Source organism: Bos indicus, chromosome 6 (genome assembly GCF_029378745.1).
Source record: "Bos indicus isolate NIAB-ARS_2022 breed Sahiwal x Tharparkar chromosome 6, NIAB-ARS_B.indTharparkar_mat_pri_1.0, whole genome shotgun sequence".
In the NCBI taxonomy this organism is placed as follows: domain Eukaryota; kingdom Metazoa; phylum Chordata; class Mammalia; order Artiodactyla; family Bovidae; genus Bos; species Bos indicus.
In genome coordinates, this window is record NC_091765.1 from 91,601,495 (window position 1) to 91,626,813 (window position 25,319).

The window sequence follows — 25,319 nt, forward strand, 5'->3', positions numbered from 1 at the left end:
TATGAAAAGACAAAAAGATATGACACTGAAAGATGAGCTTCCCAGGTTGATATGTACCCAATATGCTATTGGAGAAGAGTAGAGAAATAGCTCCAGAAAGAATGAAGAGCCTGAGCCAAAATGAAAACAGCGCCTAGTTGTAAATGTGACTGGTGATGGAAATAAAGTCCGATGCTGCAGTTTCACTCACACCTGACACTGATGCACAGGTGTGGTTCCCTGCTGGATCCAATTCTCTCTACCCTCTTGAATGGTCTTCTCTGTAGCTTAAATGGTGAAGAGTTTGCCTGCAATGCAGGAGACCAGGGTTTGATCCCTGGGTTGGGAAGATCCTCTGGAGAAGGAAATGGCAATCCGCTCCACTATTCTTGCCTGGAGAATCCCATGGACACAGGAGACTGGCAGGCTACAGTCCATGGGGTCGCAAAGAGTCAGACACGACTGAACAACTAACACTACTACCCTCTTGAATAAACAGTCCAGTGATGTCTGGGGAGTAGCTCTTTTTCCTCATCATAGATGACATGATCGCACTGGATTGCATTCTGAACAGCTCCTGCAACTTTCCTGTACTGTTCTGTGTTCAGGTCCCATGCCTCAAAAACTAACAGTGCCTCCTCAGATACAGAACATCCTCTGGCTGTTTCCTGTGTCATGCATATTTTCAGTTTCTCAGTTACTACTTCTTCCTCTTGTCTCTCTTCGTCCTTTCTCTGGGCCTCCAATCCCATCAGGTCTTCATTAGCAAACTCCTCGTGTTGCACAGCAGGGCATTCGGTGACGCTCTCCTTTGGCAGATCTAGCTCCAGCTGAGGATCACTAAATTGATAAAGACCTCTTCGGACTCCTCATTGTCTTCTCAAATCCACAAAAATTGGGAACAGACTGTGAGCACAGATTCTTCCAAACCCCATTGCAGTGATGGCCATAACCTCATGCCAAGCAAAGTCAGTGTTTTTTATGGGTTTGTAGATGTCATAGTCCTCTCAGAATTGGCACAGGATTGTTCCTGTCACTTACCACTTCCACACTGCGAAGGTTGGCTCTAGCCTTAAACTGATAAAACCAGCCATGCACGCATGCTAAATCACTTCAGTTGTGTCTGACTCTTTGTGACCCTATGGACTATACCTGCCAGTTTCCTTTGTCTGTGGGATTCTCCAGGCAAGAATACTGGAGTCGGTTGCCATGCACTCCTCCAAGGGATCTTCCCAACCCAGGGATTGAGCCCACATTCTCTTTTATCTCCTGCATTGGCAAGTGGTTTTTTTTTTTTTTTTTTAACCACTAGTGCCACCTGGGCCATGGCTAGCATTAAAAGATGCACCTTCTGATTCCTTACCATGTTTCTTCTTCAGGTCTTCAAAAAGGCTTTTAGCTTTCTCTTGAATCAGCATTAAGCTGAGCAGGACTCAATGTTGATGCTGATCCTGCGTCCACACACTGAAAAGTTTCTCCATTTCTTCCATCACTTTTGTATGCTTTGATATTATTGTTGACATCATCAGCACAGCTGACTTCATATGTTCATGATCTTGTCCTGTTCTTTAGACTCATGCTGATGGTTGGATAATTCATGTAGATAGATGGTAGAGTGACATCTACCATCTTTTTTCACTCTCTCAGTTATTTCACTTTTGTTTACATTTTTATCTCTTGGTGTGTGTGTGTGTGTGTGTGTGTGTCTGTGTGTGTGTGTGTGTCTGTGTGTGTGTTTAGCAATTCCAGCTGTATCACTGCTGCCTTTACCTTTGCTTCTGGACATTCTGGGCTTAAAAATGCTGTACTCTATGCAATACTGTGCATGCATGCTTAGTCATTCAGTAATGTCTGACTCTTGGCGAACCCATGGACTGTAGCCTTCTAGGCTCCTCTGTCCATGGAATTTTCCAGGCAAGAATTCTGGAGTGAGTTGCCATTTCCTACACCAGGGGCTCTTCCTGACCCAGGGATTGAACCTGAGTCTTCTGCATCGGCAGGCAGATTCTTTACCACTGCCCCACTTGGGAAACCCCACAGAGTACTGTAAAGTCACAGAGTGCCCCCCGCCCCCCGTTTGTGGAGGATGCATGCACTTGACAGTGTACGCCAAAAACATGAGCTGATTTACGTGACTGCTCATGCAAATGCATGTTCACATCTTTGAGAGTTCACAACTTAAAAGTCTGTGTGTACTGAACTTTGGAGTTAATACACCAGTAGTATAGAAGTGGTATGTGAAAGTCACTCAGTCGTGTCCGACTCTTTGCAACCCCATGACTACACAGTCCATGGAATTCTCCAGGCCAGAATACTGGAGTGGGTAGCCTTTCCCTTCTCCAGGGGATCTTCCCAACCCAGGGATTGACTCCAGATCTCCCACATTGCAGGTGGTTTCTTTACCAGCTGAGCCACAAAAGAAGCCCAAGAATACTAGAGTGGGTAGCCTATCCCTTCTCCAGCGGATCTTCCTGACTCAGGAATTGAACTGGGGTCTCCTGCACTGCAGGCAGATCCTTCACCAACTGAGCTATCAGGGAAGCCCATGGAAGTGGTATAGGCAGATGCTAATAGTATAAACAGAAGAACTGGATACGGAAGTGTCTCTGCTTCAGGTGGCCAAAGTGTAGTAAGAAAAGTTCCTTGGGTGAAAACTAGTACTGCAAAAGAGATTTGTAAAACTATAACAGGTTAAAAGACTCTTGCTCCTTGGAAGAAAAGGTATTATCAAACTAGACAGCATATTAAAAAGCAGAGACATTACTTTGCCTACAAAGGTCCGTCCAGTCAAAGCTATGGTTTTTCCAGTAGTCATGTATGGCTGTGAGAATTGGACTATAAAGAAAGCTGAGGTCACAGAATTGATGCTTTTAAACTGTGGTGTTGGAGAAGACTCTTGAGAGTCCCTTGGACAGCAAGGAGATCAAACCTGTCAATCCTGAAGGAAATCAGTCCTGAATATTCATTGGAAGGACTGATGCTGAAACTGAAGCTCCAATATTTTGGCCACCTGAAGCAGAGAAGTGACTCACTGGAAAAGATCCCGATGCTGGGAAAGATTGAAGGCGGGAGAAGGGGACGACAGAGGATGAGATGGTTGGATGGCATCACTGACTCAATGGACATGAGTTTGAGCAAGCTCAGGAGTTGTTGATGGACAGGGAAGCCTGGTGTGCTGCAGTCCATGGGGTGGCAAAGAGATGGACATGACTGAGTGACTGAACTGATAACAGGTTAATTAACGACAGTCACAATGTCACTTGGCTGTAGCCTTCTTCTAGCTTATAGGAAAATGCTCACCATATAGCTTAGTGTTTCCAACTTGGAAGTGCTCCTATCATAACAGTGAAGAAAATAAAGTTAATTTTACTATTATTAGAGCATGACATTGAACTCTATGGTCTGGAACATAGTGTTGTCTGTGAACTTGTGACTGAGTTAGTCTGTGTAACAGGTATAGATAAATAGTACAAAACTACTGAAGTACAGAGCCAGACATCCTGGAATGCAAAGTCAAGTGGGCCTTAGGGAAACATTACTATGAACAAAGCTAGTTGAGGTAATGGAATTCCAGTTGAGCTATTTCAAATCCTGAAAGATGATGCTGTGAAAGTGCTGCACTCAATATGCCAGCAAATTTGGAAAACTCACCAGTGGCCACAGGACTGGAAAAGGTCAGTTTTCATTCCAATCCCAAAGAAAGGCAATGCCAAAGAAAGCTCAGACTACTGCACAATCTAACTCATCTCACATGCTAGCAAAAAATGCTCAATATTTTCCAAGTGAGGCTTCAGTAGTACATGAACTGTGAACTTCCAGATGTTCAAGCTGGATTTAGAAAAGGCAGAGGAACCAGAGATCAAATTGCCAACATGTGTTGGATCATCAAAAAAGCAAGAGAATTTCAGAAAAACATCTACTTTTGCTTTATTGACTATGCCAAAGTCTTTGACTGTGTGGATCACAACAAACTGTGGAAAATTCTTAAAGAGATGGGAATACCAGACCACTTTACCTGCCTCCTGAGAAATCTGTATGCAGGTCAAGAAGCAACAGTTAGAACCAGACATGGAACAACAGACTGGTTCCAAATTGGGAAAGGAGTACATCAAGGCTGTATATTGTCACCCTGCTTGTTTAATTTATATGCGGAGTACATCATGAGACATGCTGGACTGGATGAAGCACAAGCTGGACTCAAATTTGCCAGGAGAAATATCAATAATCTCAGATATGCAGATAACACTACACTTACGGCAGAAAGCAAAGAAGAACTGAAGAACCTCTTGATAAAAGTGAAAGTGGAGAGTGAAAAAGCTGGTTTAAATCTCAACATTCAGAAAACTAAGATCATGGCATCTGGTCCCATAACTTCATAGCAAATAGATGTGGAAACAGTGGAATCAGTGACAGACTTTATTTTGGGGGGCTCCAGAATCACTGCAGATGGTGACTGCAGCCATGAAATTAAAAGATGCTTGCTCCTTGGAAGAAAAGTTATGACCCACCTAGACAGTGTATTAAAAAGCAGAGAGATTACTTTGCCAACAAAGGTCCATCTAGTCAAAGCTATGGTTTTTCTAGTAGTCATGTATGGATGTGAGAGTTGGACTATAAAGACCAACTCATTTGAAAAGACCCTGATGCTGGGAAGGATTGAAAGCAGGAGGAGAAGGGAATGACAGAGGATGAGATGGTTGGATGGCATCACCGACTCAAAGGACATGAGTTTGAGTAAACTCCAGGAGTTGGTGATGGATAGGGAGGCCTGGCATGCTACGGTTCATGGGGTCACAAAGTTGGACACGACTGAGAGACTGAACTGAACTGATGAAGTATATGGTTTCAAGTCATAGTTCATCTAAATGTTCATTGAAGCTGAAATTGAAAGCCCAGCTTACCAAAACCAAGACTTCTTAACACTTTTACTGGAAAGTCCCAATGAGTAAAACTTCTTCCCCAAGGAAGTGGGCACCTTAAATTTTGTTGCAGAAGCTAAATTGTTGCCCTTAGTATCTGTAGATGGTAATACTGTTCCTACTAATATTTATCCTCAAATCTTAAGCTCAGTAAGGCCACTGACTCTTTCTTCCCTCTTTTTCCTTATTTCATAAACACTTTGAAATACTCGTAGTGTAAAAGATGTATACTAGAAGCATGCTAAGAGATTCAAAGATAAGTTACAGCATCATGAGGGACATGTGAAAGTATTCTGAAGGCATTTGAAAAAATGTAATTAAACGTACTCCACCCATACATACAAACACTTTGAGATCATTGTCATAGAAATCCATTTTCCTTGATAAGAATGGGTCTCATTGCAGTAGGAAAAAAAGTTGAGAATTAAAGCGTAGAGGCTTAAAATGTACCAACAGAGACATGTCTACAAATAGAATAATGTATTTTAATCATTTAATAGTGAATGTTATGGGGTAATGTTTTGGATTGTTTTGAAAATACTAAATATGCTTTCATTCCCTCTATAAGTTATGTTCTGTCTGTTCTCCAAACACCTTTAAGATTAAGTCATTAATAGTCCAAGGGAAGGAAAAGGCAGAAAATGCCAGAACAGAGAGGTTCATAGGATAAAGGAGGAAGAAATAGCATGTAGAAAGTACCCCTAATAGGAATTGGGAGTAGAAGAGTAAAACAGAAAAGAAGGGGGAAAGATCAGACTCCCGTGTCCTGGCTCCTCTGACTGAAACTCTGGAAAAGGCTGGTGTAGGAGTTTAGAAACAAGTTTCTGGGATCCTAACACAGTAGTGATTGTTTTCTTTTGCCTCTCCTTGGGCAAACTGGGCTGTTTTCAAGGTCTTTTAGAAAAGCATCATGTATAACATGAGACCACCCAAGCAATAAGTTGGTAATAGCAAAGTAATAGGATGGGTAGGGAGCAGGCAAAGGTTCCTTCTCTCCAGTTTTCTACAAAAGGTTGTGATAGAATTCCTAGGTTTCCCTTGGGGCCTATAAAGGTAACTGAGGCACAAACCAGCTCTCATCTTTTATAAGAAGATGCCCAGCAAGGCCAAGGAAGCTTATCTAGAGTTTGTGGTAGGAACATTCAGTACAGGTGAGAGGACATATTTAGAATCCCCAGTGCCAGGAGACTGTACTGGGAGGGATATACTGTACTGATGGGGGGATTTGCCAACAGGGCACCCAACAATCTGTAGAAAATACTAACTCATTAAGCCAGCAGTTAAATGTCATCATTTCTGGAGACCATACCAACCGCTTGAGCTAGCAGAGAACAGGCTAAAGTGTTCCCCAGTAGCAGGGTGCCACAATGTAGGTGGGAACCATATGCAAAAAGGAAACTAATTTATCTGTATTGGAAATACATGTAATTTACAAACTCTTATGTCCATTGGGGCATCCCTGGTGACTCAGACGGGAAAGAATCCACCTACAATTTGAGAGACCTGGGTTCAGTCCCTGGGTTGGGAAGATCTCCTCGAGAAGGGAATGGCTACCCTTTCCAGTATTCTTGACAACTCAGTGACTTTCACTTTCATGTCCATTAATAATAGAACATTAATCCTGCCAGTTAAAATTTAGTTACTTGTGAGTTGAAGCAGTATTCTTTAAGTAAAAAAATTAGTTAAATTCAGAATTCTTTTTTTCTCTTTTTCCCTTCTGTCTTTCTCATGCTTTGTTAAGTCATTTCAGTCATGTCAGACTCTTTGTGACTCTATGGACTGTAGCCTGCCAAGCCCCTCTGTCCTTGGGATTCTCCAGGTAAGAATACTGGAGTGGATTGCCATGTCCTCTTACAGAGAATCTTCCGGATGGACCCCATGTCTCTTATGTCCCCTGCATTGACAGGTGGGTTCTTTACCACTAGCACCACCTGGGAAACTGTCCTTCCCAAGAGCGAGCTAAGTCCTGCCAGTGTAGGTCGAGGTAACTTGTTCTGTTGCTGCCCTCTAGTGGTCTTTGACCTTTCCTGAAGTGTCTTATCCTGCTGGTCTTTGGATGGTGATAATTTCCATTCTCTGCTGTAAAATCTTGCGTTGGCCTCCAGTTTCTAAGATACATGTACTTTGCATTATCTGGTCACAATCCTGAGCTCCTTTGGATTCCCTAGCTCTCTTTCAAGCCTCTTCCTTTGACCATTGCATCATTTAGGTGCTTTCCGGTAGTAGTCTTCAATTGGGATACATACAACTCTGGAGGTACATGAAGACATTCCAAGGAGTATGTGGGTGAGGTTGTTGCTATTTTTAAAAATCAACTGTTTATGTATGATTTTTTAAATAAAATTCATCAACTTTAAATGTACAATTCTATGACCCGCAACAAATGTATATATTATCATGTAACCATCAATACTGTCATGATATAAAACATTTCATCACCCCAAAAAGTTTGTAGTCAGTCTCCTTGTCCAAGGCTCTTGTCCAAGGAATCACTGCTTCCTGTCACTACGTTCCTATGTTTTCTAGAATGTCATCTAAACGTTATTATACAGTATGTAGCTTTCTGTGAATAACTTCTTAGTACAATGCTATTGAGATTCATCCATGTTGTATGTATCAGTAGGTCATTCCTCTTTTAAAGAACAGCTTTACTGAGATTCACTTCAGATACCATATATTAATAACATCATGCATTTGAAGTATATGATTCAGGGAGTTCCCTGGTGGGTCAGTGGTTAGGACTCTGCACTCTCACTGCTGGGGGCCCAGATTCAGTCCCTGGTTGAGGAACTAATGCCCCAGTGATGCATAGTGCAGCGAAAATAATAATAATAAAATAAAAAATACAATAAAGTAGCTAATTCAGTGGTCTTTGGTTTATTCACAGAATTGTGGAACCATCACTGTAGTGTTTTAGAGCTGTTGATGTGTGCAACAACATGGATGGATTTCAAAGCATTATGCTAAGAATCCAGTCACAACCTCACCACCTTTACTCCTACCGGCTTGGTTCAAGCCACCATAGTCTCTGCTTTCATTGTCATAATAACCTGTAAAGTGCTTGGCTTTCACCCTACAGACTATTCTTAGCAGAACAGCCAGGGGGTCATCATCTTAAAAAATAAGTCAAATCTTGTCATACTTCCATTCAGACCTTGTGATTTACTCCCTTTCTCTTAGAATAAAATCTGAGGTTCTTATAATAGCCTACAAACTCTTATCTTCCCACTACCACCCTTACCTTGCTGATCTCATCTCCACAGCTCTTCCTTACCTACGACTCTTCTATTCCAGCCATAGCAGCCTCTTGTATTTCTTCCTCCTGACCACTCTTCCACCATAGTCTTCGTGGCTGATCTCCCTCATCTCCTTCAGGTCTTTGCTCATATATCATGTTTCCATCCTCCAAACCATCCGATTTAAATGGCAGACTCCCCATGGAAACCAGTCTCTTCTGTATTACTTTTTAAAAAAATAACAGTTACTATATTCTAACATACTTTCATAATTATTTGTTTTAGTTGTTGTTTGTCACCTTCCACAAGAATATGAATTTGACAAGGGCACAATGTCTGTTTTGTTCACTGATATACCTGCAGTACTTAAACCAGTGCCTGGCACATTTTGAAGACTCATATATTTGTTGAATGAATGGATGGATGAATGAAATAGAGTCAAAAATTGGAGATTCTGGTTCACAATGGCGATATAAGAAGATCCTGAACTCACCTCCTCCCAGGGGCATGCCAAATCTACAGCCATGTATGGAATAGTTGCTTCTAGGGAAAAACTAAAAACTGGTGGAACAATTCTTCACATCAGACAAATGTGAAGGAAGCCACTTCTAAATGGGTAGGAAAGACCATGGCACAATCTTGCCATAAACTCCCAACTCTGGTGCTGCAGCCCACAATTGGAAGGTAGCTCATAACTTGGAATTTTGTCCTGGGGAGTAAAGGGTTCTTACTTCAAATTGGGCACCCTAACTTTAAAGACAGTCACCTGAGAGACAAGCCCTCAAAACACTTGGGTTTAAAGACTAGCAGGGCTCACATACAAGACTGGTGGGGCTGTGACAAACTGAGGTACAGTCTTAAAGGGCCTGTGTGCAGACTCATCTGCTCTAGGGAGTAGTGCAGAAGGAGCCCTTTGAAAAGCATCCAGATTTATGTATAAAAGACTTGTTTGTTAATTTTAGAGCAATTGGTCTGAGCGGCAAAGGCCTGCTGAAGTATTCTCCTGGGAAGGAGGCTAATGGGTGCTTTCATCATGCCCTCGCTCTGCCTTGCTAAAACCCACAGGTGCCACTATTTCTTTATTTTCCTGCTCCCAATGGGTGTCATCTTTATGCTGTAGTCACTGGGTACCATTTTTCACAATCCATTTTTGCCTTACTAAAACCAGTGGGTACCATCTCCCCCAAATCTTTTTTCTTTAAAGATTTTCTTATATGGACCATTGTTTTTAAAGTCTTTTTTTTTTTTTTTAATTTGTTACAGTATTGTTTCTGTTTTGGGTTTTTGACTGCAAAGAATGTGGGATCTTAGCTCCCTGATCAGGGATCAAACCCGTACCTCCTGCATTGGAAGGTGAAGTCTTAACCACTGGACTCCTAGGACTTCCTTCCCCAACTCTTAAAAAAAACATGTATTTGTTTTTTTCTCTTTGGTATGTTCCATTCTTGTACTCTGCTTCACTGTAGCTGGGCTTTCCTGGTGTTCAATGGTAAAGAAACGGCCTGCCAATGCAGGAGACTTAAGTTCGATCCCTGGGTTGGGAAGATCCCCTGGAGAAGGACGTGCAGCCCACTTCAATATTCTTGCCTAGAAAATCCCATGGACAGAGGAGCCTGGTGGGTTACAGTCCATGGGGTCACAAAGAGCTGGACGTGACTTAGTGACTAAACAACAGCAATTGCTCTAGCCAGTGGGTGCCATCTTTGTGCTCTTGCTTTGCTGCAGTCCAGAGCACCAGTATTTCTCAGGAGGTTATGTACACATCTGCTGCTCCATTTTTATATCCGGTGACCCAGTTTTTGCAGCTGCCACTTGGGAGATCACCTGGCTTTGGAGGCCAAGAAAACTTGTGTTCCTGGGTTTCATTAGACTGTAACAATTGGAGATTTATTTCTTGAAAGACTACCACTCCTATGGCACTACACGGAGAGTAGACTGAAACACACTTCTAGTCCTGAGAAAGAGATCTATTTGCTTGTCCAGGAGCTTTGGCTGGAGGGACAGACTTCTGATTTGGCATACTTTATAGGGGCTTATAGAGCTGTTTGCAGGGTATGGAGGCAGGTGGACTACATCTTTGCACCTTCCCTCTACCTTGTTCCAGCTTGCTGGTATCTTTCAGAAAGAAGCTTATATCCTTCTCTGGTGCCCTAATTGTTTCAGATGCTTCCAGGGGATACCTCTAATCACTTGGTTCCAGTGGCCAGCCAGGCTTAATTTGTAGGCTCCATGGGACTGTAACCAATCACCCCCAGGGCACAGCAGGAGGTAGCAGACTTAGGAACTCAATTTTTCTGTGAAAAGGGCCAATATTAGCTTATTATTGCTGCAACCCGAGGGACAGGTTTCTAATTAAACATACATAAGCTAACTGTAAACCTGAGACCTTGAAGGAGAGGCATTGTCTTTCCCTTCTCCTACTAGACTCCTGAATGTCAGCATCTCTTGAAAGGGAGTGCTTATAAATATCTGGTATACCAGTTTTTGCATCTGGTACTCTGATTTTTATATCTGCTGCCCAGGGAATATCCTTTGATTGTCTGGGAGCCAGGGACATTCCTGGGTCCCCCAGGACTGTGACTGTCAGAGATACAGTTCTTGGAAGGCTACCACTCCAAGGTCACTGCACAGATAGTGGACTAAAACATTCCCCTAGTCTTTCTGTGAAAGAGTCCTGCTTGCCAGTCCAGGAGCTTTGGCTATAGGACAAGTCTCAGGTACAAAACACTTCCAGAGGCTACAGAGGTGCTCTCAGGTGATGTGGGCTGAGGAATACTATCTTTCTTCCCTCCCTTTACCATGCCACAGCTTAACTCGTTTCTCACCGAAAGGAGCTTACATACTCATCTGGAGCCCTGATCTTTATGACAGCTGCCTAGGGGATACCTCCTAGGCACTAGATCACTTGGCTCTGGGGGCCATCAGGGCTTGTACTTGTGGTCTGACAAAACTGTTTATTTGTATTTATAAAAGCTGCTGCGTGGGGGTCTGGCTTCTAATCAGGCTAAACTTAGATGCTGAGTGAGATCTTTCCCTTTGGAACACTAATTGATCTTGGTTCTTCCTCAACTATTAAAAATAAAATAGGCTGCTTGGATAATCACAATGGTGTTGAGAAGCAACCAAGAGTGCCAGGGCAGAGCTGAATGATAAGGTTTGTCTCCTGTACAGGGCCAACCCTGCAGGACTGGCAGAGGCAGCTGTTCATCTAATGCATAGAAACCGAAAGAAAGTCAAACAAAGTGAAGAAACAGAGAAGCATGTTCCAAATTAACAAGATAAAACTGCAAAAAAAACTTAATAGAGATAAGTAGTTAACCTGATAAAAATTTCAAAGTGATAATCATAAAAATGCTCCCTGAACTCAGAAGAGGAATGGATGAACACAGTGAGAACTTTATCAAAGAGATTAGAAAATATTTTTAAAATTCCAAACAGAAGTCACAGAGCTGAAGAGTACGGTAACTGAACTGGAAAATACATTAGTGGGATTCAACAGAAGATGAGGTGAAACAGAAGAAAGGACAAGTGAGCTCAAAGACACGGTAGAAGAACTCACCAAATCAAAATAGTAAAAAGGTGAAGATAGCATAAAGAACTTTGGGGCAACATCAAGTGCCTACCATTTGTATTATAAGAGCGCCAAAAGGACAGGAGAGAGAAAAAGGGGAGAAAAATCACTTGGATAAATGATGATTGAAACTTCCCTAACCTGGGGAAGGACGCAGACATCTAGATCCAGGAAACTAAAAGAGTTCCAAATAAGATGAACCTAAAGAGACCCACAAGACTCATTATAATTAAAATGTCAAAAGTTAAAGACAAGGAGAGAATCTTAAAAGCAGCAAGAGCAAAACAACTTTTTATGTATAAGGGAACCTCCGTAAGACCAACAGATTTTCTTCAGCAGTGACTTTGCAGACCAGAAAGGAGTGGCAAGGATAGGAAGAAAAACTACAACCCAGAATACCTGCCTGCAAAGTTATCATTCAGAACTGAAGGAGAGAAAGAGTTTTCCAGACAAGCAAAAGCCAAAGGAGTGCATCACTCACTAAACCAGCGTTACAAGAAATGTTAAAGGGACTTACTTAAGCTGAAAAGAAAGGATGCTAATTAATAACAGCAAAACATATGAAAGTATAAAACTCACTGCTAAAGGTAAATATATGGGCATACCTCAGAGATACTGTTGACTTGATTCCAAGCTACCACAATAAAGCAAGTCACATGAATTTTTGATTTCCCAGTGCACATAAAAGTTTTATTTATTTTATGCTTTAGACTGTTAAGTATGCCATGGCATTAAGCCTAAAAAAACAGTGTGCATACCTTAATTTAAAAATACTTTAATTCTAAAAAATGCTAATCATTATTTGAGCCTTAAGCAAGCAGTATAGTAGTAACATCAAAGATCACTAATCACAGATCACCATGATGTAATACAAAGTTAGAAAATTTTCAAGAATTAGCCAAAATGTGACACAGAGACATGAAGTTAGCAAATGCTGTTTGGAAAAATAGCACCTACAGACTTGGTCTGGGCAAGGTTGCCACAAACCTTTGATTTGTAAAACATGCAGCACAGTGTGAAGCACAATAAACCGAAGTTCAGTGAGGTGAGGTACGGCTGTATGGTAAAGGTAGTAGATTAGTCACTGTTAAACTTGTATGAAGGTTAAAAGACAAAAGTAGTAAAAATAACTGTAACTACTGTAATTAGTTAAAGAATACACACAATTAAAAGATATAAAATGTAACATCAAAACCATAAAATGTGGAGAGTGAAAGAATAAAAATGTAGAACTTTGAATGCATTCAAAAGTTGTTATCAACTTAAAATGGACTGTTATAAGTTGTTATATGTAAGCTTCCTGATACCACAAATCAAAAACCTATACTAGATACATAAAAGGAAGTGAGAAATGAATATAAGATAACCACTAAAGAAAATCATCAACCACAAAGGAAGAGAGCAAGAGAAGAAGGAAGAGAGGAACTACAGAACAGTCAGAAAACATTTAACAAAATGACAATAAGGACATGTCTTTCAATAATCACTTTAAATGTAAAATGAACTAAGTTTTCCAATCAAAAGATACAGAGTGGTTGAATGGATACAAAAACAAGACCCATCTATATGCTACCTACAAAAGACTCACTTAATACCTAAAGACACACACAAACTCAAAGTAGGATGGAAAAAAGATATTCCATGCAAATAGAAGCCAAAAGAAAGCTGGAAGAACTATACTTATGTTACTGGATGCAAGTCTGTGTGTCCAATGCGCAGGGAGGTGAAACAACACCAAAATGTTGGAACTTGGAGCAGAGAAAGGTTTATTGCAGAGCCATGCACAGAAATGAGTAGCTTATGCCTTGAAAAAAATCCTGAGCTCCCCAAAACTTTTGGCAAAAACCTTTTATAGGAAAGGTGAGGGAGGGGGTATCAAGTTGTTTCAGACTTCTTGGTGTCAGATCCTTTGTTCTAGAGGTCACGTTACCATGTTCTTGTAAATCTCCAAAGAAGAAAATGGTATTCTTTGTTCTGGAAAGAAAGGGTGAGGTCCCAGTGCTCAACTTCTGCCCTCCAAGGTCCAGGTCCTGGCTAAAAGGAGGGGGTCCCTATGTGGGACCTGTCTGGAGCATTCATCCAACACCCAGCCTGGGTCCTTTTGCCAGTCTCTGGTCTGGCTGAAGAGGCAGATCTCAGCTGGCAGAATCCTCAGGGCCAGGTTCCCAGACCCTGCTCAGTCACTATCACTTAGGGGCCAAGGCATCTGGGACCCAGCCAGCTCTCAGGCTTTTCATTTAAGCTGGAGAGGATCTGAGGCCTTCACGGCTTATGACCCGTGGAAATTGCTACCACCGTTAGGTTGTAGAGGTGAGGATTGGGGAGAGATTCACTGCTGCTTCAAGGCCTGGTCCAGCCAGTTGGTGGCTGTTGTGAGGGCTCTGGAGCTCTGCAGGACACAGCCCTCAACCTGTCTCTCGGCCTTCCCAGCTTACCTGCTGGCCCCAAGGGCCTGGGAGAAGGCTGCAGTTCGCCTCTCCCCGCAGTCTCTATCCCAGAATCACTGTTGGCTGACTGTTGGTGGAATGGGTCCTCTAACCACCACGTCTTATCTCTTGCATGCTAACAGCCGTGTGCTGCTTCACCCCTATTCAGTGGCAGGCATACCTGCAGGTCAGGGTCTCATTGGCCAAGTGGGCGCAGGGGCATGCCACCTCCTTGCCTTCTCCCCACTGCCTGCTTCACCTTCCTGTCATAGCTGTCCTTGCAGAGAGCCCAGTAGGAGTCAGGGACTGCTTGGCCAGGCCAGTCTGGGGGGCAGCAGTGGTAGCACAGGGTGGGTGGCACTGGGCAAGCTGACTCTATTAAATGTGGTACCCAAGGCTGTGGCTCATGTCCAGCTGCCTACCAGGCTTGCAGCAGAGCCCTGGCCTGGGACCTGGCACTGCTCCCACCTGAAGCCCCTATGCATCTGATGTTCTGATACCACTTGGCCTCACTGTGCATAGGGCATGCAAACTTGTGTTCAGTAACACTTATATCAGACAAAATATACAAAACAGACTGTAAAAAGAGACAAGGAGATTATGTAGTGATAAAGTGGTCAGTTGAACAAGAGGACATAACATTTGTAAATGTTTATGCACCCAGTATGCTGTGTGCTTAGTTGCTCGGTTGTGTACAACTCTTTGCGATCCCATGGACTGTAGCCCACCAGGCTTCTCTGTCCATGGGGATTCTCCAGGAAGGAGAACTGGAGTGGGTTACCATGCCCTCCTCCAGGGGATCTTCCCAGCCCAGGAATCAAATCCAGGTCTCCCACATTGTAGGCGGATTCTTTACCATCTGAACCACCAGAGAAGCAGCCAATATAGGAGCACCTAAATATATAAAGCAAATATTAACAGGCCTAAAGGAAGAATAGATAGCAGTACAATAATAGTAGGGGACTTTAATATCCCACTTATATCAGTGGATAGATCATTCAGACAGATAATGAATAAGGGAACAATGGCCTTAAATGACATAGACTTAACAGAAATATACAGGACATGCCACCTGAAAGCAGTAGAATACTCATTTTTCTCAAGTGTATATGGAGCATTCTCTAAGGTAGATTATATGTTAGGCCACAAAATTTAAAAATTTAATAAAATCAAAATCATATTAAGCATCTTTTCTAATCACAATGGCATGAAACTAGAAATTAGTTATAAGAAGAAAACTAGGAAATTTATAAATATGTAAAGATTAAGTCCTTATGGCAGAAAGTTAAGAGGAACTGAAGACCCTCTTGATGAAAGTGAAAGACTGAAAAATCTGGCTTAAAACTCAACATTCAAAAAACTAAGATCATGGCATCCAGTCCCATCACTTCATGGCAAATAGATGGGGAAACAATAGAAACAGTGACAGACTTTCTTGGGCTCCAAAATCACTGCAGATGGTAATTGCAGCCATGAAATTGAAAGATACATGCTCCTTGGAAGAAAAGCTATGACCAACCTAAACACCATATTAAAAAGCCAAGACATTACTTTGCTAACAAAGGCTCATCTAGTCAAAGCTATGGTTTTTTCAGTAGTCTTGTTATGGATGTGAGAGTTGGACCATAAAGAAGGCTGAGCACCACATTGATAACTTTTGAACTGCGGTGTTGGAGAAGACTCTTGAGAGTCCCTTGGACTGCAAGGAGATCAAACCAGTCCAATCCTAAAGGAAATCAGTCCTGAATATTCATTTTAAGGACTCATGCTGAAGCTGAAACTGCAATACTTTGGCTACCTGATGTGAAGATCTGACTCATTGGGAAAGACCCTGATGCTGGGAAAGATTGAAGGTAGGAGGGGAAGGGGACAGAGGATGAGATGGTTGGATGGCATCACTGACTCAATGGACATGAGTTAGAGGAAGCTCCGGGAGTTGGTGATGGACAGGGAATCCTGGCGTGCTGCAGTTCATGGGGTTTCAAAGAGGTGGACCCAACTGAGTAACTGAACTGAACTGAAAGATTAAACAGCATATGCCTATATAGTCAGTAGGTCAAAGAAAAAGTTGAAAGCAAAATAAAAAAAATACCTTGAGACAAACAAAAATGGCAATATACCAAAATTTGTGGGATTCAGTAAAAGCAGTTCGAGAGTTCATAGTGATAAATCCCTACTGCAAGAAGCAAGGAAAATTTCAAGCAACCTAACTTTACATCTCAAGGAACTAGAAATAGAATAAATAGAGCCCAAAGTTAGAAGGAAGGAAATAGCAAAATTCATACTAGAAATAAATGAAAAGAAACAAAGACAATAGAGAAGATGAATGAAATCAAAAGCTGTTTTGTTAAATAAGCAAAATGGATAAATCTTTAGCTAGACTCACTGAAAAGAGAGAACTCAAAACCAGAAACAAAAGAGAAGACATTACAGATGATATCACAGAAATATAAAGTATCGTAAGAGACTTGTAAGAAAAGCTTTTCCCTGGAAGAAAAGCTATGACCAAACTAGACAGCATATTAAAAAACAGAGACATTATTTTGCCAACAATGGTCCGTTTAGTCAAAGCTGTGGTTTTTCCAGTAGTTGTGTATGGATGTGAGAGTCGGACCATAAGGAAAGCTAAACACTGAAGAATTGATGCTTTTGAACTGTGGTGTTAGAGAAGACTCTAGAGAGTCCCTTGGACTGCAGGGAGATCAACCAGTCAATCCTAAAGGACATCAGTCCTGAATATTTTTTTGGAAGGACTGATGCTGAAGCTGAAACTCCAAATACTTTGGCCACCTGATGCGAAGAACTGACTCATTGGAAAAGACGCTGATGCTGGGAAAAATTGAAGGCAGAGAGAGAAGGGGATGACAGAGGATGAGATGGTTGGATGGCATCACCGATTTGATGGACTTGAGTTTGAGTAAGCTCCAGGAGTTGGTGATGGACAGGGAAGCCTGGCATGCTACAGTCCATGGGGTTTCAAAGAGTCGGACACGACTGAATGACTGAACTGAATTGTGAGAGACTGCTTCAAATAAAGTATATGCTATTAACCTGGGCAACCTAGAAGAAATGGATAAATTCCTAATAACAACCTTCCAGCAGTGAATCAGGAAGAAATAAAAAATCAGAACAGACTGATTATTAGTAAGCAGACTGAATCAGTAATTAAAAACTTGTCCCAAATAAAAGTCCAGATGGTTTCAATGACAAATTCTACCAAGTATTTGAAAAAGAATTAACACCACTCCTTTTCAGACTTTTCCAAGAAATAGAAGAGGAGGAAATACATCTGAGTTCATAACTCATTTTATAAGGGCATTCTTAGCCTGATACTAAATCCAGACAAAGACACAACAAAAAATGAAAATTTCAGGCTAATATCCCTGATGAACATAGATGTAAAAATCCTTAACAAATTATTAGCAAACTGAGTTCAACAATGCATTAAAAGTATTATACACTATTATCAAGTGGAATTTATTCCAGGGATGCAGGGATAGTTCAGAGTCATAAATCAGTCAGTGAAATACTGCAGATTAAAAAAGTGAAAGATAAAAATCATGTGAGCATCACAACAGATGTAGGGAAAGCACTTAACAAAATTTAACACCCATTTTGATTAAAAAAAAAAAAGTTCTCAACAAAGTATAAAGGGAATGTACCTCCATGTAGTAAGGGTTGTCTGTGATGGATCTACAGCTAATATGCTCAGTGATGAAAACCTGAAAGCTTTTCAGCTTTTCATCTAAAATCAGGTGCAAGACCAGGATGGCCACTCTAGACACTTACTTAGCATTGTATTGGGAGTCCTAATCAGAGCAGTCCAGCAAGAAAAAGAAATTAAATCGTGTGAATTGGAAAGGAAGAAGTAAAACTGTCTCTGTTTGCAGATGACATGATACTATATACAGAAAGTCCTAAAGATTCCTCCAAAAACTAGAACTAATAAATTCAGTGAAGTTGCAGGATACAGAATCAATACACAGAAATTTCTTATATTTCAATGCACCGATAACTATCATCAGAAAGAGAAACAAATAAAAATAATCTCATTTATAGTTCACCAAAAATAATAAAGTGTGAATAAATTTAATCAAGGCGATGAGAGAAGGTGAAGAAGACTCAGATGAATAGAAAGATATTCCATGCTCAGGGACTAGAAGAATCCATATTGTTAAAATGTCTATACTACCCAAAGCAATCTATAGATTCAGTGCAGTCTGTTTGAAAATTCCAATGGCATTTTCCACAAAATAGGACCAAAAAAAAATTCTAAAACTTGTTTAGTAAGTAAGCATTAGTTGCTCAGTCTTGTCCAACTCTGTGACTCCATGGACTGTATATCCTGCCAGCCTCCTCTGTCCATGGAATACTGGAGTGGGTTGCCATACCCTTCTCCAGAGGATCTTCCTGACTCAGGGATTAAATCCGGGTCTCTTGCATTGCAAGTGGACTCGTTACTATCTGAGCCACCAGTGAAGCCCAAAACTTGTTTCAGTTCAGTTCAGTCGCTCAGTAGTGTCCGACTTTTTGCAACCCCATGAATTGCAGCACGCCAGGCCTCCCTGTCCATCACCAACTCAGACTCACGTCCATCGAGTCAGTGATGCCATCCAGCCATCTCATCTTCTGTCGTCCCCTTTTCCTCCTGCCCCCCAATCCCTCCCAGCATCAGAGTCTTTTCCAATGGTCAACTCTTTGCATGAGGTGGCCAAAGTACTGGAGTCTCAGCTTTAGCATCATTCCTTCCAAAGAAATCCCAAGGCTGATCTCCTTCAGAATGGACTGGCTGGATCTCCTTGCAGTCCAAGGGACTCTCAAGAATCTTCTCCAACACCACAGTTCAAAAGCATCAATTCTTTGGCACTCAGCCTTCTTCACAGTCCAACTCTCACATCCATACATGACCACAGGAAAAACCATAGCCTTGACTAGACAGACCTTTGTTGGCAAAGTAATGTCTCTGCTTTTGAATATGCTATCTAGGTTGGTCATAACTTTCCTTCCAAGCAGTAAGCGTCTTTTAATTTCATGGCCGCAGTCACTTGTTTGGGACCACATAAACCTCCAAACAGCCAAAGCAATCTTGAGAAAGAACAAAGCTGAAAGTATTGTGTGCCATGATTTCAAACTTTATTGTAAAGCTGTAGTAATCAAATGGAGAAGGGAATGGCAACCCATTCCAGTATACTTGTCTGGAGAATCCCATGGACAGAGGAGCCTGGTGGGCTGCAGTCCATGGGGTCGCAAAGAGTTGGGCATAACTGAGCAACTAACACACATGCGTAGTAATCAAAACAGTGTGATATTGGCATGAAAACAGACACATAGATCAGTGAACTAGAATGGCAAGCCCAGAAATAAACCCATGCATATATGGTCAATTAACTTACAACAAAGGAGCCAATATACAATGGGGAAAGGAATCTCTTCAGTAAATGGTGTTGGGAATGGTATTCAGTAATGGTGTTGGGAAAGCTGAACAGGCACATGCAAAAGAATGAAACCAGACCACTTTCTCACATCATACACAAAAATTAACTCAAAATATATTAAAGACATGAATGTAAGACCTGAACCATAAAACTCCTAGAGGAAACATAAGTGGTAAGCTCCTTGGCATTGGTCTGAGCAGTGATTTTTTTTAATTTGACCCCAAAAGCAAAGGCAGTAAAAGCAAAAATCAAAAAATGGTACTCAGCTAAACTAAGGAGTTTCTGCTCAGTAAAAGAAACCATCTAAAAATGAAAATACAACCTGAATGGTGGAAAATATTTGCAAATCATACATATGATAAAGGGTTAGTATCCAAACTTTGTAAAGAACTCATAACAACTCAATCAGAAATAATGCACATAAAAATAACAGAAGACCTGAAGAGATATTTTTTCAAATAATATACACAGATGGCCAGCAGACACGTGGAAAGATCAGTATCACTAATCATCAGGGAAATGCACATCAAAACCACAATGAAATATCACCTCACACCTGTTAGAATGGCTGTTATTTAAAAAGACGACAAATATTGGAGAATGTGAAGAAAAAGAAATACTTATGCACTCTTGGTGGGAATCCAAGTTGGTGCATTCGCTATGAGAAATATGGGGAGTTCTTCAAAAATTTAAAACCAGAACTGTGTTTTCTTGGGCTCCAAAATCACTGTGGAGGGTGACTGCAGCTGTGAAATTCAAAGACGCTTGCTCCTTGGAAGGAAAGCTATGATAAACCTACATAGCATATTAAAAAACAGAAATATCACTTTGCTGACAAAGGTCTATATAGTTAAAGCTATGGTTTTTCCAATAGTCATATATGGATATGAGAGTTGGACCATAAAGGAGACTGAACACCAGAACTGATGCTTTTGAATTGTGGTGCTGGATAAGATTCTTGAGAGTCCCTTGGACAGCAAGGAGATCAAACCAGTCAATCCTAAAGGAAATCAACCCTGAGTATTCACTGGAAGGACTGATGCTGAAGCTGAAACCCTGGTAGTTTGGCCACCTGATGCCAAAGCCAGCTCATTGGAAATGACCCTGATGCTGGGAAAGACTGAAAGCAAAAAGGGAAGAGAGTGACAGAGGATGAGATGGTTAGATAGCATCATCGACTCAGTGGACATGAGTTTGAGCAAACTCTGGGAGATATTGGAGGACAGAGGAGCTTGGTGTGCTGTAATCCATGGGGTCACAAAGAGTTGAACATGACTTAGTAACTGAACAGCAACAGTAACAACAAATGATCTAACAATTCCACTTCTGAGTATTAACCCAAAGAAAATGAAAACAGTTGAAAAGATTTCTGTACTTTCATGTTCTTAAAAGCATTATTTACATGCTGGGAAAAATTGAAGGCAGGAAGAGAGGGAGACAACAGAGGACAAGATGGTTGGATGGCATCACCAACTCAATGGGCGTGAGTTTGAGCAAACTCTCAGAGATGGTGAAGGACGGGGAAGCCTGGTGTGCTGCAGTCCATGGGATCTCAAAGAGTTGGACAGGACTGAGCGACTGAACAAGAAGAAGATACAGAAGCAACTTAAGTGTCCATGGACAGTTAGGTGGATAAAGAAGATGTGGTACATATATAATGTAATATTACTCAGCCATAAAAAGAATGAAATAATGCCATTTGTAACAACGTGGATGGCTCTTGAGGGCATTATGCCAAGAAATAAGTCAGGGAGAGAAAAACAAATAACATATGGTCTTCAGCATTGCAGGCAATGTATTTACTAGGTGTACTTGACTCAAATGAGAGCTATAGTTGCAGATGCTGCCCAATCCTTCCCTTCTTAGTGCTCTCACTGGGCTTTGTACTTAAGATTCTTAACATGTATTCTGGATAAGTTTCACATTTTCTGTTAGTCTGAGTGCTTTTCAGATTTGTCTTCCTTGTGCATCCCAGCACCTGGCACAGTACCTAAAATACAGTAAGCCGGTTGAGTGAACGGTGATAGCCATCACCGTTGCCGGTGATTAACACAGGAAGTCCTCTGAGTTATGTGAACCATCTGGCAAGGGTAAAATCCTTGCTTTAGCTTGACATCTCAGAATCAAAGGGTCAAAAGGTTAGGAATGGGAAGTGTGATCACTCTCTGAGAAGCCCAGATCTGAGGGCTCAGACTGAACGTGCTGTGTGGTTGGAGGGAATTGCTGTGGCTTTACAAGCCTCTTGGAGATTTCATGTGTTAACTGTGGTGATTCCAAGGGATAGTGTGGGGGCCAGATATAAATAGCAGAACACAAATGAGGTAATGTGCCACTGCCAAGCTACTGCTGGGGATGTTTATAAAAAGAAAAGCATTCCCTTTTCAGCTCTCAGTGTCAACAACCTCCTATCCTGAAGACACCCTCACCACAACTGAGAGAGTGGGGGAAACAGACCTAGCATCATTTAAAACTCCACAGGGAGAAAAGCCAGGTAAACATTTTGACTTATTTACGTTCAGACTATGGAAGTGAAGATTTTTCAAGAAAATCCTCATTCAGAGCTTGTCTTGTGACAGTTATCTGTCAAGTGTTATTTTCAAAATCGCTTTTCTAAAGGGATGATTAACACAGAAGTGGCATTTTTGTGCTATCTTTTAATATCTTTAATGAAAGAAACTGCTTGTGAATAAAGATGGCGATCTGGGGCCAAAGGGAAGACTATCTTCTTTCCCCTGTGCTGTTCATCCCCACTTTGAGGTGCCAGAATATGGTGATTGGTAGGATGAAAAAGAGATTTCAGTTCAGTTCCAGTCATGTCAACTTTGTTTTAGGTGTGTGGAAAAAGCTGAAAAGCAGTCTTTAATTAATTGAATCAGTTAGTGATTCTGGGACATCTTCAGCCCTTGATGGCCTCTTACCCTCCTGTTTACCTACTTATGTCTCATGAATGTTGGGATGAATATTGGGCACACAGCCAGTAGAGTTATATAATCTTACCAGAGTTGCTTCCTGTTCACCTCCTTTTTATTCTCATTCCTGTTTTCAGCACATTATTCAGGATGCTTGTTTTATCCTTAGCTTCTCTTAAATGTGAATATTTGGGAGGAAGAGAACACCCCGGATAACTTTCTGGTTTTTACCACTACCTGTCTCCATCCTACCAAATGGGCGTCACTTGGTTTGCAGGGAGGATGAAGAATGGATGATGTGTGTGGATACTAACTCCTGGAGAATTCTTGGAGACTGGGAGCTAGGAGACCAATCTGCAATGGTGTTGTGTTTTTCTTTCTTTCTTTTTTTTTTTTTTCAGTTTGTGTTTTCGTGTGTATGATGAGGGGAGATTGAGAGGGAGGAAGAATAATTGACTCTCAGTGACTGTTGGTGGGAGAGACAACATGTCTAAGGAGAATGGAAATTGACAGATTTAATCCTGAGCAAATATCTAAAGTTTTCTGAGCTTTTGTTTCCTCATGTGTAGAATGAAGGTGTTAGATCACCAGACAAAATCTAATGACCCTTTCAGCCATTGGAAATTTATTCATAATCACTTCCTAACTATCATGATACCGCTTTTACCCAGAATGAAAAAATGTGTATCGTGTGTGTCATCCTGTTCTACTTCTCTAAACTTCTACTAAATTGGAATTCCTTCATTTTAATTTAGAAGAGAAAAATGAAGACAGGACATTTTGAAATGGTCACCCTGCTGTTGGCACCTATGATTCTAATGGACATCCTCCAGGTAATGTTAGGAATGGGAAGCACGTGGTCATTGGAACGGGAACTCTTGGTATAAGGTTGCCTGAGGCATTTGTGTGTGTTGATGATAGAAATGAAGACAGATAGAATAATAATAAGTTAGTGTTTTTAAATGTAGATCTTACCTTTTACACACTGATACATGTTAACTGTAGAAAATTAAAAATTAAAAGTAGACAAAGGGAGGAAAGTAAAAATCATCCACAATTTTCCACCCAGAGGGAGTGAGGCTTAATCTGTTGGTGTGTAGGCTTCTCAGCATTTTTCTATGTATTTGTGTTTGTAATTTACAAGATAGATTCACACTACATATAGTATTTTGTTTTTACTTTTTTAAGTTAATACTATGCTACAGGTGTCTGTCCATGGCATCGGATATTCTAAAAACTTGTATTTTTCTTCATATACGTTGACAATGCAATGTCTACTTGTTTCCCGTGTTTTATATAGTGGCTCTTTTCTCCTGTTCAGTATTCTTTTTATTCTGATAGAACTTTGATGATTTTATTTTTTACAACTGAATCTTTAAACATTCTGTAACATGTTTTATGTAACATATGAGCCAGGTATCTCACTTGGTTTTTTTCTCCCACATTGTTAGCTCTCACATCACTACTGAGTATTGTCCACTGATTTGAAGCACCTTCTTTAAAATGTGTTAAATTCTTAAAAACTTAATCCATTTTGAAATCTGAAATATTGTTTATAGAATCATTGTATATTCTGTTACCTGTTTTGCAGTGTGACTTTTAAAAAATTGAAGTGTAATTCCCATATAAAATGATACCATTTTAAAGTGTATAGTTGAGTGATTGTCATATATTCACTATGTTGTGCAACCATCATCACTTTATCTCATTATAGGATTCCTGTCACCCCAAAAGAAGCCCTGTAGCTGTTAGTAGTCAATTCCAATTCCCTCTTCCCTGTATCCCCTGAGACCACTAATCTGCTTTGTCTCTATGAATTTGCAGATTCTGGACATTTCATCTGAATGGAATCATAACAATATCTGGCCTTCTTGGTGGCTTCTTTTAGCATAACATTTTCAAGCTTCATACATGTTGCAGTGTATATTAGTACTTTGTTCTTTTTTGTAGTATAGTAATATTACATTTCTTGGTTATGTCACATTTTGTTTATCCATTCATTAATTGTTGGGCATTTGAGTTGGCCCCACTTTTTGGTTCTTATGAATGAATGTGAGCATGCATGCTCAGTCATGTCCAACTCTTTGTGACCCCATAGACTGGAGCTCCCAGGCTCCTCTGTCCATGGGATTTTCTAGGCAAGACTGCTGGAGTGAGTTGCCATTTCCTCATTCAGGACTTATGAATGAATAGTCCTGCCACAAATTTTGTGTACAGATTTTTGTTTGTGTGAACATATTTTCAGTTCTCTTGGGTTTATACCAAAAGTATATAATTGCTGGGTCATATGGTGGCTCAATGTTTAACATTGTGAGGAACTGCCAAATTGTCTTCCACATTTTGTATTACTTACACAGCAGTGTATGAGGATTCAGTTTCTCTATATCATTGCCTACATTTGCTATTTTCCCTTTTTTCCTTATCTTTATATCCATCCTAATGGATATGAGGTGGTATCTCACTGTGATTTTGATTTGCCTTTTTAATATTTTTCTGCAACATAATTTTGATGTGTTTATTTATGAATGTTTCATAATTTAACTGATACCTTTTTAAATCATTTTTACATTTTTGTAATAAATTTTTGGTAATTAAGCTTCATCCATATAGCCTTGTTTCAGTGGATAACTGAGGAAGAAAATATAATTAGTGGGTTCACCTAGCCTTTGTACCTGTTCCTTAATATCCATTCAGTTTTCCCTGAATGGTGGTGGCATTTGTGGGCTTTTTCATTGCTCAAGGTACTCACTGTTCAGAACACACAATCAGCTGTGGCCTTGGGCCAGAAAGACTTGAAGTCTAAAATTAGACATGTGGAGACTGGTTAGAGGCACAGGGGAAAGA

At 40.8% G+C, this 25,319-nt stretch overlaps 1 protein-coding gene across 8 annotated transcripts in view; it reads left to right on the forward strand.

Moving 5' to 3' along the window:
• The window catches only part of ART3 (ADP-ribosyltransferase 3 (inactive)), a 143,750-nt gene that overhangs the window by 75,513 nt on the left and 42,918 nt on the right, over window positions 1-25,319 (forward strand). For 7 of the 8 annotated variants that reach the window (XM_070791613.1, XM_070791608.1, XM_019962983.2 and 4 more), the window contains one exon: window positions 23,231-23,308. In XM_070791613.1, coding sequence (XP_070647714.1) covers window positions 23,240-23,308 — 69 coding nt within the window. In that variant the 5' untranslated portion in view covers window positions 23,231-23,239. Of the gene's footprint in view, window positions 1-21,931; window positions 22,058-23,230; window positions 23,309-25,319 lie in introns of those variants that run through there. The other variant, XM_019962981.2, reaches the window with a different exon arrangement.